At 37.5% G+C, this 13,088-nt stretch overlaps 1 protein-coding gene across 2 annotated transcripts in view; it reads left to right on the forward strand.

Annotated features, from left to right (window-relative positions):
• The first annotated feature begins 3,552 nt into the window (after positions 1 to 3,552).
• The window catches only part of LOC306846916 (integrin alpha-3-like), a 38,268-nt gene continuing 28,732 nt past the window's right edge, over positions 3,553 to 13,088 (forward strand). Inside the window, exon 1 of one of the 2 annotated variants that reach the window (XM_079380616.1) lies at positions 3,553 to 3,613. Coding sequence is in view for 1 of the 2 variants with exons in the window: in XM_079380615.1 (XP_079236741.1) it covers positions 6,275 to 6,459 (185 nt within the window). In the remaining variant the exon portion in view is untranslated. Of the gene's footprint in view, positions 3,614 to 6,079; positions 6,460 to 13,088 lie in introns of those variants that run through there. The other variant, XM_079380615.1, reaches the window with a different exon arrangement.

The raw sequence follows: 13,088 nt of genomic DNA on the forward strand, positions 1-13,088 counted from the left end.
ATTCACGCTGTGGTCTGTTTCTGTGAGTTCTCACAGTTTATTTAACTTTGGCTGACAGTAATTTAGAGATAGACCGAGATCGATATTTGAAAACTTTGGATGTGACACACTCTGTCTGTGCTTTACCTCAGACAAACAGCATCCTTATTCTTTTATCACTATACTCAAGTTGTAAATTTGATTTTCTTCTCTTTCTGCCAGAATGATCAAATGTTAAAACATCACTGAAAGTAGGCTACATTAAGCCATGGCAAAGTTTAATTGTATTGTTATTTAAGAAATTACACATTTCATCAAACATTTATGAGAATGTCATATAAATCTTTAGCTTTATTCTGATGCCATTGCTTGGCCTAGCACACTCTGAATGTGTCCTGTTTTTTCTTTATTAAGATATAATGTGTTTTCATACTGGGGTTCACGTTTTTATGGCCTACCGTTGCTGTCAGTTTCTTCTCCTTAAATTAACACTTATAAGACAAAATCATGAAAACAATGAAACAATACAATAAACAAAGGCTTGACACTTGGACAGCTAATGTGCTTTCTTTTTGTGTTCAAGGTATTTCTCTTATAAAATAAAATAAGCAGTAGTACAGTATCAATTCTCTTGCAAACTCAAAGATTGTATGTTAGCCTGTATTCAAACTAAATAAAGGATTTCTTGAGCTAAGGATTTTGGGGTTTTGAATAAAGTTTTTCCTACGTTCTAGCTCTGCATTTATCTCAACTTGACAACTAAAACATTTTGGAAAAGCAGGTACATTATCTGTGATTTACACTCGAGACCAGACCAGACTCTCAAAATATCAGAACACATCTGGCATGTACAAAAACATGTTGGCAACTGTTGGACAATGTTGGGACAAGTGAGTAAATCAAGCAGCTTTACATGGCATGTTCTGATTCTAATCACTGACTGTGTATCCTGAGGACACCTAGAACGAAAAACCTAAAACAGTCTAATTACTGTGTGTCAACATGGTGAAGAGTTACATTTTAGTAAGGTCAACAGGCAGAGATTTTCACATGAGCACTTAATGTCGAGTGTTGTTTTTTTTTTTTTTAAATTCTAAAATTAATAATCCTTTTGATCATTAGTTAGTGTTTGCTATATTCATATTACCCAGGTCCCTGTGATACTTGATTCTGATTGGTCAAATGTGACATTGAGCAGTCTGATATTTCCCAAAATTCATCATCATCTATCAACTACTGTATATCCATCCTCTCATTTGAGCAACTGAAACGACTCTGCTTTCATGTCTCTCGTATCACAAACTGTGTTCCATTCTGAAGTGCTCATTCTGATGCCCTAATCACTTCGAAGGGTTTGCCCTCCCGAGTGAGAGCTTTGAAGTGATGAAGGGTCCAGGGCACCAAAAAATGTTCCTTGGAATGCACTTCTGCGTCATCTTTCCAAGCCAGTTCAGCAGGGTCCACCATCACATAATTAAAGCGGATTGTACCCCCAAAAATGAAAATTCTGTCATTTAATTACTCACCCTCATGTCATTCCAAACGACTTCATCTTTGAAGCACAAATTAAGATATTTTTGATGAAATCCGAGAGCTTTCTGACCCTAGGCAGCAATGCAACTCACACGTTCAGTACCCAGAAAGGCAGTAAGAACATCAATATAATAGTCCATGAGACATCAGTAGTGAAAACAATAATAATGACTTTATTCAACAGTTCTTCTCTTCTGTGTCAGTCGATGCGCATTCACAAGAGTAACATAATGCATACGTGTATTGCTGCTGACGCAGCAGCTGGTGTTTTACATTTACATTTACATTTAGTCATTTGGCAGACGCTTTTATCCAAAGCGACTTACAATTGGGGAATACAAAGAGCGATTCATCTTGAAGAGGCAGTCAGACAGAGGAAGTGCTCGTAACACCAAGTCTCAGTCATTGTTCAAATAAGTACAAACTAGTAGGTGGAGAGAAAGATAGAAGGAAAGTTTTTTTTTTTTTTTTTTTAAGTTTAGGATGAAGTCAAGTACTGCCGAAAGAGATGAGTTTTCAGTTGTTGCTTGAAGGTTGCCAGAGATCCGGCGTTCCGGATAGGGGTGGGAAGATTATTCCACCAGCCAGGAATGGTGAACGAGAATGTTCTGGAGAGTGATTTTGAGCCTCTCTGTGATGGTACCACAAGGCGTCGCTCACTAGCAGATCTCAAACTTCTGGAGGGGATGTAGGTTCGTAATAGTGAGTGGAAGTAGAAGGGTGCAGAGCCTGTGGTAGATCTGTACGCAAGCATCAGTGACTTGAACTGGATGCGAGCTGCCACTGGTAGCCAGTGCAAGGAGATGAAGAGTGGTGTAACATGCGCTCTTTTGGGCTCGTTGAAGATCAGTCGTGCCGCTGCATTCTGAATCATTTGTAGAGGTTTAATTGCGTTTGATGGCAGACCAGCCAGAAGAGCATTGCAGTAGTCCAGTCTAGAAACAACCAGGGCCTGGACAAGAAGTTGCGCAGCATGCTCTGTCAGAAAGGGCCTGATCTTTCTGATGTTGTGTAGTGCAAACCTGCAGGAACGAGCAGTCTTTGCAATGTGCTCTTTGAAGGTCAGCTGGTCATCAAAGATTACACCAAGATTTCTGACCGAAGTTGATGGGGTAATCATTGATGAGCCGAACTGAATCGTGAAGTCATGCCGTAGAGTCGGAGTGGCAGGGAAGACCAGAAGTTCCGTCTTTGCCAGGTTGAGCTGTAGGTGATGTTCTTTCATCCATGCCGAGATGTCCGCCAGGCAGCCTGAGATCCGTGCAGCTACCGTTGGGTCATCTGGTTGAAAAGAGAGATAGAGCTGCGTTTGAAGTTTTGATGTAGAATCCAGATGTGCTGTGCCTTGTTTGTAAGCAGAGGAATGCACACGCAAGCGTCGTGGTACTGTTGTGACCGCGCGTCGACATCTGAAGAAATTGTTGACAAAAGTCTTTTTCTTTGTTTTCTTTGCGCACAAAAAGTGCTCTCGTAATTTCAGAAAATTACGGTTTAACCGCTGATGTCACATGGACTATATATATATTAACAATGTCATTACGACCTTTCTGCGCTTTGAACGTGTCAGTTGCGTTACTGTGCAGGGTCAGAAAGCTCTCGGATTTCATCGGAAATATCTTAATTTCTGTTCTGAAGATGAACAAAGGCTTTATGGGTTTGGAACGACATGAGGGTGAGTAATGACAGAATTTTCATTTTTGGGTGAACTAACCCTTAAAACCTATGCAAAGAATGTCCATTATTCTAAGTTTCCATCAGTCATGCCCTTCAAAATCATTCATTCTGAAGGGCCCTTTGAAGTGGTCAGTTTTGAGCACTTCGGCTTGGAACAATCCTTCAATTGTTAGGGAAGCAGACTTCACACAAAGGATTAATACAAAGTAGTGATGTTTATTGACAGCAGAGCAATTCAACGGATGAGACGGTGAGTATGGAATGCAGATATACTTCAGATGAAGAGATGACTGGATAACTTGACTGACTTGTCTTGACAGGAACTCGTGGTCGAAGAGAGGACCACACACCTCACTGTTTGAAGACAGCTTTCTTGACTGGAGAATCAGGAGTCGGACAAACACAACGCTTGGAGAGATCACAAGAGGTAAGTACGCAGGCAGGCAGAAAATGAGAAGTCTTTGCATGAATTGCAAGCTGAGGGCCACATTTTTGTCTGTACCTCTATCGCAACATACTGTATGTTGCTTAACATGAAGGAATCCAAATAGAGGGCGAGTGAGAAGCCACAAGCTATGACTGATTCTTTAAAATGTGCAAAAGTCATAGATTTCCAGGACACAGGGCTTATTAGGTCAGTAGCCTGGAGCATGCTAGAGAGAGTATGTCAGCAAATGTGGAGGGCTGATTACTCAGAATGGCTACATGAACAATGAGTGAAACCTACAAACCCATGGTTCCTTTCTGACCCTTTTTGGGCATCTGGGGACTCTAAATTGGGACAGAGATCTCCATTAATAAGCATTATAAGCAGCTGCATATTTGTAGCCTTGAAGGTTGTTTTACTGATTTATTGCAGTTTAGTCACAACTTCTCCCACCAACTATTGTGGAAGCTTTGAGCTGTTGTCATATCACTTCTATTATTCAAAAGAGCATTCAAAACAGAGATACACTGTAAAAAATAAGTGTAATTTTAACAGTAAAATTTTGTAAAAATGCTACTGAAAAAAACTGTTAATATGTTAACAGTGAGTTCCTGTACTATATACAGGGACAAACTGTAAAAGATCTAACCAGACATTTCATGTAATTTTCAGTAAAATGCGGTTAATTGTAGTTTTTAGAAGTAAAAATAACAAATCAATGTATAATTTACCGTCAAACTGTAAACTGATATTCCCAGAATTCCCTGCATGACACTCCACATTTGAAAGTATTTTGTTTAAATAATCATGTTTTTTAATAGTTTTTGTTATCATGTACATTTGGGCTTTATGTTACTACTTCTGTTGTTTAATGAAAGTTTATTGCATTATTTAAGTATCGTGTGTGTGTTACCGTGATGGTGTTTTGTATTTGCATGAATGACTCTGTGCACCTTCTATATATTAATATATACTTTGCTTGTGGTGAAGCTACCTGTGATGAGCTTTGATTCTTCACGTGGCTTTCTCTTTTACCACCTGCACTATTATGGTGGTCGTCAGTATGTTAAAAGTACAAAACAGATTTTAATAGTGTGTGTTGTTGAATTTAGTGGTTTACATTCAAATTTCCCTATTTGTAAATTACAGTTTTATACTGTAAATTTTACAGTTTTGTTCTGTAAATGTGTTTATAGTTTTTCTGTATTTTTTACAAAATTATTCTGGCAACCACAGCTGGTTTTTTACAGTGTAATTAATCATTTACTTCATATACGAGGAGCAAGAGAAATCATGCTGGAAAATCCAGCAAACTAGCCCAAAAACCACCCTGACAACCATAAGCTGATGGCTGATTTGTTGCTCAAAGATGGTTTACCAGTTAATGCTTAGATAGAACCTAGCTATACAATATTCTATTAACTATTTTACAAGGTGCCGATTTGAAATTGTACAATGTTAATTATACAAAAACCTATGCTTTTTAGAGGTCCACTCCCTAACCCAACCCTTAAACTGTCAATGGGGTGTAAGCAGATTGTCCAAACATGTACCAATGAGCCTGTACAAATTCATACCAATCTGCCAAAATGTAGATAGTTCATGTTAGGAATTTTTAGCAGGAAAATAGAAGCAGTTTGGCGTTTTAAAGGTTGTGTTACTCAGCTCATGGAGATATTCAGAGTAATTTACTGATCAAGATTACATGATATAAATCATGAAGATATGAATGTGGTGAACATCAATTTAACCTTTGAGAAACAGCTCCATTAAAGCTTCAGAAGTTGTACAGACCAGAGATTTTCTGAGCACAAAGGGGGTTCGTGGAAATTAATGGACATTACTGTCATTTTACTTGAATTTTACTTTCTTAAGATTATTCACCATTATTTTATTTGCGACAGCCCTTTTTTTTGGAAACTATAACTATAATTAAATTGTATTTTATAATTAGATTTTTTTAAACTATAGCCTATTTTAGACTATAACAATAAAGAAAAGTTTTTGTAAATAAATAAATAAATGTTATCTCTATATCCCTAATTTTGGCGTATTGTTCTTGCTTCTGAAGAATATTTAGCCTGCTGTGAAAAGTGCTATAGCTACAGGTATATTTAAATGATAGAAATTAAAATGTTTCTCTTGTGGTTCATATAGGATACACAGTCAGTTTAAGTATAGTTTTTTTAGGAGATTAATAATGTTGTTTTTAGTATAATGAAAATATAAAAGCTAATTATTTAATTTGGGAAATAGCATGTTTTTTACAATAAAAGTTTTTCACACACAGTAGGAAAAAATTTATTTTATCCATATATACAGCTTCAACTTAAGCCTCCCTCAGGGACCACATTAAAAAAAAAAGTGCGAAAAGCCCTTTTCTAGACATTATAACAGAATGCAAGTGTGACTGTGGGCGAGCACGTGTGAGTCCGTCCTCTATCAAGGTGCCCGCGCGCGCGCTCTGTATTTCAATGCCCTCCAGTCAGGTTTTCACCGATGACTGTCTGGCGCGAGCCCCGGAAGAAAGAAGGACGAACATGAGCAATCAGTTCGCAGCGTCTGACAAATCCGCTCCTGTTCAGACCCTGGCAGACTTAGCTTCCTCCGCTCTCTGTTTCTGTGTCGCCTAACAAAAACATTGGAGTGACTTTTAGAAAAATGAATGTATTTTACCGGCAAAGACTCTTGTTTGTCTTGGTGTTCGTGTTGAGCGCCGCTCGCTGGTGTCAAGCGTTCAACTTGGATACGAGGTCTCCAGTCGTCAAAGAGGGACAAACAGCTGGCAGTTTGTTTGGACTTTCTGTTGCACTACACGAGCAGGTCGTAGGAGAGAAAAGACACCTGTAAGTATATTTTTAATGTATTATTATTACCCGACTCCAGGTGAAATGTCATGAGAAGGACAAGATGTACTCAAGTTTGTGCACCTGTTGAGCGTTTTACCTCTTCATTAACGAGGTTTTATAATGCAGTTACTTTTTTTATGGGTCAATGACGCCTATTTTTCTTTTTCTTTTATTTTTGTAATGTTCCTTCATGTTAAATGCAAGAAATCACAAATGCAATTCATATTACCCGAATGCATGTTTTTCTATCATGAGCACGTTTAATTTTTTAAATTCAAAGTCATTTTGATGTTTTTTTAACATGTTTAAAGTGTAAAAAAAAAAGAAAGAAACGAAAAATAAGATTGTGTAGCCTAATTGTTGAGCTTTTTAAACAATTAAATATTGAATTATTATTATTATAAACAAAGCAGTAAAGACATTTTATTTTAAAACAATCTAGTTCACCAAATCCAAGTCAGTAGAATCATGCAGGATGACATTTTGTTGTCATGTGACCAGAAAAGCTTCCAGAGTACACCTTTAAACCGTCATCATGACTTGTATCAAAGTTTTCTTTAAAATATGATATATTTGAACCTTTTTTAATAAAATTCCACAGTAGATGATTGGAGAAAATCTAAGAAAATTGATATTCATGACTCAAAAATCATAATATTTGTAGAAAAAAATACAAATGCACATCATGGCAGCATCTAAAACAACTAATATTATTTAGTAGTAATGAATTAACCTTACTATATTAGGCCACACAATAATGACATATTATTGCTACTACAGTGTAAGCTGCACACCTTTTTTTTCTTTCTTTTGACTCTGGTGATATGAAGATCCAATTGTAAGTCGCTTTGGATAAAAGCGTCAGCCAAATGACTAAATGTAAATGAAGATATGAATTTGTGATGTGATTTTGTCATTGTTCATGTCAAAATGCTTTCATCATTTTCTTGTTTCTGTTTTTGTGGCATTGAATTAACTTGATTAACTCAGGTAAGTGATTAACATGAAAGCTCCATTTCACAAGAGGATATGAGACCGTGATAAGGCCGCCCGTTACTGTGACTTAGTGCTGGGCAGGTCATGCACCCGCTTGTCTAATGTTTTATAACCATTATGGTTGCTACAACAAATGTCGCCGCCTTTGTTCTCAAATACTGTTGCTCAAATTTAGATTTTTGAACTCTCATTGTAAGATTTAATACCAAAAGTGACAAATAAAATCATAATGGGTACAGCTGGACAAAGAGTCAGGAACAACAGCTGTGAAATGCTCATAGAAACTGAATAAACAAAGCACAATAACTAGTGTTGCTTAAGGCCTTCTGAGCTGTACACATTGACCACTTACCCCCTGCCGCAGTGAAATATCTCTGTAAACCAACCGATCATGTATAACAGTCAGTAACTTCCTCTGAGACCCATTTGCTCATGACTGAAGCAGTAGGTTTTGCTTTGTAGTTAACTTATTTATGATTCTCACTAAATGAATTGGAGCTTATGAGTGCCGTGAGACCTGTCACCAGCCTCATAAGGCAATAACTAGTACAGAGTTCAGTTACTAGTATGCAAGAAGACTGAGCTCAACAACAACATCATATTATCTCCACTCTAACACCTATAAATTAATTTTATAGTGGGACATAAAACAAATTTCACGGACCCTCAGTGGGAGCTGTAGAAAAACGCCAGCTTTGCAAAAAACCGTGAATTTGCACAGTAGTACAGGTAGATACTGGTTTGCGCACAATGCTTTTTCAACTCCCCGGGAAATTAGAATTCCACAGAGTTCACAATGAAAGGCAACCATGTAACTGCATTGACTCACGCAGGCTGTTTTCTTTGATTACGGATGGATATAATGCCCTTTCACAATATACAGCCCAACTTTAATTGAGAAATGCCATTTGAGCATATAACCAATAAATATGACCATAATGTGGTTTAACAGTTTGCTGTTTGTTTTCTGAGCACTCAGGCAAAATACTTGGTGCTTTGTGGCTTTTATTTAAAGCTGAGGTATTGCTGAAGCATGTTAATTGTTGACCGCTATATGGTGCCATAATAGAACAGCCTGATTTTCAATGTAGTCGTCAGCATATGATGGAGCCACAAGGTAGCATTTTATAAACATGTTAAAATTCACAACACATTATAGACTTCTATATGTATAAAGGCCTAACGCTATATACACAATGAAACCACAAATATGTCTACAACATATTTTGTGTGTCATTTCTGCGAGCACAATGGAGATAATGAAATTGTCTTTGATTTGATAATACTTTGATTTGACTGTATTGGATACACTGCAGACATAGAATGAATGAAGTATACATAAAGCAGACTAAATTAATCATAAGACATGTCTCTTCATTGTTAACAGATGTTGGAAACTATACCACGAGAGCAGTGGTGTCTGGTCTGGTCCATTTCTCTTTGTGGTCTGTGAGTCTCAAAAACAGTGTGGTGTAAATGTTTGCTCTTTGTCATATTAAATGCAACTACGTTCAAACAAAGGAAAAAACAGATTCAGTGTTTGCGTCGGCCCTTGTAATAGAGGAGTCGTCCCAAGCTAATGTGAGGCTGTCTGGGTTGCTAAATACATTTTCTTTTGACTTCCTGATTGAACCTCAGAGGGAGAGCACTGCAGTTGTCTGCTTCCCTGCATCTTCGTGGTTGGTGGTGATTTAAAAAACATGAAGAAAACACTTAAGTTGTTTAGGAAGCTGCTATGTTTTTGTACTAAGGGTTTTAATTTGTAATTTGTATTTGTTTTGTGCTTTTCGTGTTGAGAAAAAATGTCCCTGCTCGTGATTAATGATCTATGTAGGCATAAACCGTTCAGAGGTCCTCCTGATCTGATCTGCACCGTCAATTTGAGAAACAAGATCAGTCGTGATGATATTAATTGGACTGGCTAGACATTCATCATCTTGTCGAAGCCATAAAGAACTGGCTCAGTGGCACACAAGGACGTCTTGATCTTTGGCCACTTGTCTCACATGCTCTCATAGACTAACCTGTGTCCTTCCTGTGATGGCATTAGCTAGAGCTGCAGCTGCTGACGTGCTGAAGGTTCTCAGATCCTCTTGACCACAGACAACTTCTCATCATGTTCTCTGCAAAGCCGCAAGCTGAAATTCTCACATCTGAGATCCACTTACTGGCTTAACAACTGCAGCAAATATTTAAACCTTATGTGGTGATGATGTGCCTTTTTTGTGTTGGGACTTTTATGTTGCTTACTCTGTTTACTGTGTTTGTTTTGTAACAATATCTGCAAAGTTACAACGCTGAAAGTTCAATGCAAATTGGATATCATCTTTTAAAATTATGGCAGTTTAATGCGTACAAAAACGGCTCGTAGGGACTACAACGAGCTACTTCCAGGGTTTGTGATTAGTTTGAAGGTAAACATATTGAAGATTAGTTGATAGGCTGTCAATTCATTGAATAAGATGTTTTTTCCCAAAAAAGCTCTTTCGGTGCAGTGAAGCTTCTCCTCCTTTTACAAACTGATTGCTAATCTTTAATAGTGTAATTTATTAAGTGCAATTAACAAATCATCAAATACCATTAAATATGGAGTGTCTGTATATGTGTTCTTTCATTAATTTGCAAGGCTTAGTTAGTTTTTTTTTTTTTAGTATAGTTTTTTTATAGAAGCCTTGGCCAATAAGAGACTATTAACTACTAGTAAAATGTTCCTTTAAAGTGGACATAACATACACACACACACACACACACACAGTTTCTGTCAATCTCATGTGAATCTTGAGTACCTATAGAGTAGTATTGCATCCTTCATATCTCTGAAGAGTCTTTAGTTTTATCAGATTTATACAGAAGACCGATACAGCTTTACGCTTCTCTCAGAAAGCAGTCAAGCTCCTGGAGGTGTGTTGTGAGCGGAGCTAAAGAGTCACAAGCACACAAAACTTTTGCGTAGCGATCATCTGCAAGCTGTGACATTGACATAAAACATTCAATTTTATTTAATTCGTTTATAAAACATTCTTCACTGAAATGTCGGGAACAAACAAACGCTCTTGCACAACTCCATTGCAGCCCCGGAGAAACAAACTGCATGCACTCTTCCCTTAACCCCTGGGTTCTCTGGGAAGCTGAACAAGGTTATCTTTCCTCACAACCAAGAACACACTTCTTTGGTGACATTGTTGATTTCGTGGTCTAAAAACAATGATAAATCCTTCTCGAGCAAGTCTTGTGCAGTGCTGCTGACAAGATTGATCAGGAGTGCTCCTGCTCTCGCTCTGGTTGATGGGCGCACGCTCTTCCTGGAGAAGTTCCCATACAAGGAATTCTGCCCTTTATGATGTCATACAGGGCCACACTCTAAAAAACTTTACAAAAAAGACACTGAAGTAGTGTTTTTGAGACAGAAATACTCCATCATACATCTAACTCATTGTTTAGGATGAGAATCCAACTCATTAGCAGTGTAAATATGAACGCAGGAAATAACATTAGACCTCCCCTTAAGTTATACAAATGTCTCATTAACAAGGTCAACAAATTTATAAAACTGATCTGATATTAGGTAGAAACTGTAGACACTGTTTCAATGGTTTGCCACTAGGGGGCGATCTCAGAGATTCATGGGTTCACTTATTGCCCCCTAATGGTGAACCATTGAAATTGAAATATTTCGAACAGTGGCGGCTCCTGGGTTTTAAAATAGGGGAGGCACACTAATTGGTCTCGGGATCCCTGCCAACTGATATTAGTATTTGCTTAACCACCTTAAAATGGCTTTTTGGTTGCTTTTAGTCAGAAAACGTAAAGAAAAGGACTCAGACAGCAAGATAATATAATTTCACTTACCTGGCCTATCTTTTGAAGCAGCATCCATCCCCTGTGTTTTGCCATTTAATTAAGCTGACTGCTGTAGTCTACATCCAGTGTTCTCCCTTTATTTTTAATTTGTATATGCACTGTTTGAATGACAGCTTGGTAAATCGGTAATTTTTTTTTACCAACAGAGGCACGAGAGCTCAGCTCGCCCCCGGCCTCCCCCTCCCCTTCACTATCACTTAGTGGTTGTAATTACATCAGCAGATTTGGCACATTCGCGTTTCGTGATAGAAAAGCGGCGCTTTCCGACTTCAGTAGCATGTTATGATTTTACAGCTGTGAAATTATGAACAAAAAATACACATTTTGAGACATGAACTGAAATGAATTGTGAACTTTATTAACATTAAATCGTCCTCCTCCTCCCATTTTCACCTCAAAATGTTTGCCTTGCCTCCCTGACGAGCCGCCACTGATTTCGAAGCAGATGTGATGTAACACAGCCTTGTGAAATCATAGGACTTATCATAGAATCATAGGTTTGATACTATATTCATTACTACATCCAACAATAAAACACTTCAATTGTTTAATCAGAGACATCTTGTCTTCTCCTGCACCAGAGTCGACACAATGGTGGACAGCTCTCAGCTCACTCAGAGTGGGTCTAAGGTAAGACGGTCAGTTCTCTCAGAACAGCCTGATTTGAGAAAGCGGATTTTAAAATGGAGATTAAAAAAAAAAAAAAAAAAACACTGGGTGGATTTTTATCATTATAGGATGGATGTGTACAACTTGTAAAGTGAATTTTGCATCCAAATGAACCCTTTAAACATTTTCCATAGACTTATTAACCAGAAGATATATCACATATCATTGGTCTGATCACCTGAGGTGCTTTATTTTACACATTTCCAAGAACTGCAAAGTCATTTCAGATGGCTTGCAGTTAGTACACTGGCTTGCTGATGTGCTGCTTGGCCATTCAAATTAGAGGGCTGCTACTAACTGCTGTATAATTATATTCAATTTATGTATTTGTAATCACAATGTTCTGCCCCAGTGAAAACTGCTGCAAACTGGATGTTGTCAGAAGGCGATATTTCAGGTTTTAGTGTAAAATTAAGCTGAACGTGATGTGAATTTCCTGTGTGATTTCCTGTCTATTTTAACTTGTGCTATTTGTTCTGTTAGCGGCTGAGGTTATGTATGTCACTGATATAGGTGTCAGACAAGGGAATTGTCTGTCTGTCTAAACAAATTTGCAATTATATTTACTTTAACACAGTGAAATAGATTAAACTCAGATTAACAGATATATAAAGCTTTGCTTGAATTGATATTTAGTTCTCTTTTACATGTAGCAAGACATAAAAATACACTAAATAGGGTTAGACACCACGTTGAATTTAAAGTGGATGAAAACTAGGGTGACCATGTTCGTGGGTGGGGGGTGGGGTTTTGCCTAACAAAGTATAGGTAGCAATTTTTTTTTTAATAATAAATAAAAATAAAACAATTCGATAGAATAGAAAAAATAGGGAACGCTAGTGTTAGAAGGTCATTATTTATAATAAATAAAAAGAAAATAAGTAGAAAGAATAGACAAAGAATAGAGAATGCTAGTGTTAAAGGCTCTTTTCTTTTTTAAAAAAAACAAGTAGTTTGAATAGAAATGGAATAGAGAGTGCTAGAGTTAGAGGGTCAAATGAAGATGAAAGAGATGTGTTTTCAGCCGTTTCTTAAAAATGATTAAGGACTCAGCTGCTTGGATTGAGTTGGGAAGGTCATGCCACCAGAAGGGAACAGTA

Source organism: Barbus barbus (assembly GCF_936440315.1).
Source record: "Barbus barbus genome assembly, chromosome: 3".
Lineage (NCBI taxonomy): Eukaryota > Metazoa > Chordata > Actinopteri > Cypriniformes > Cyprinidae > Barbus > Barbus barbus.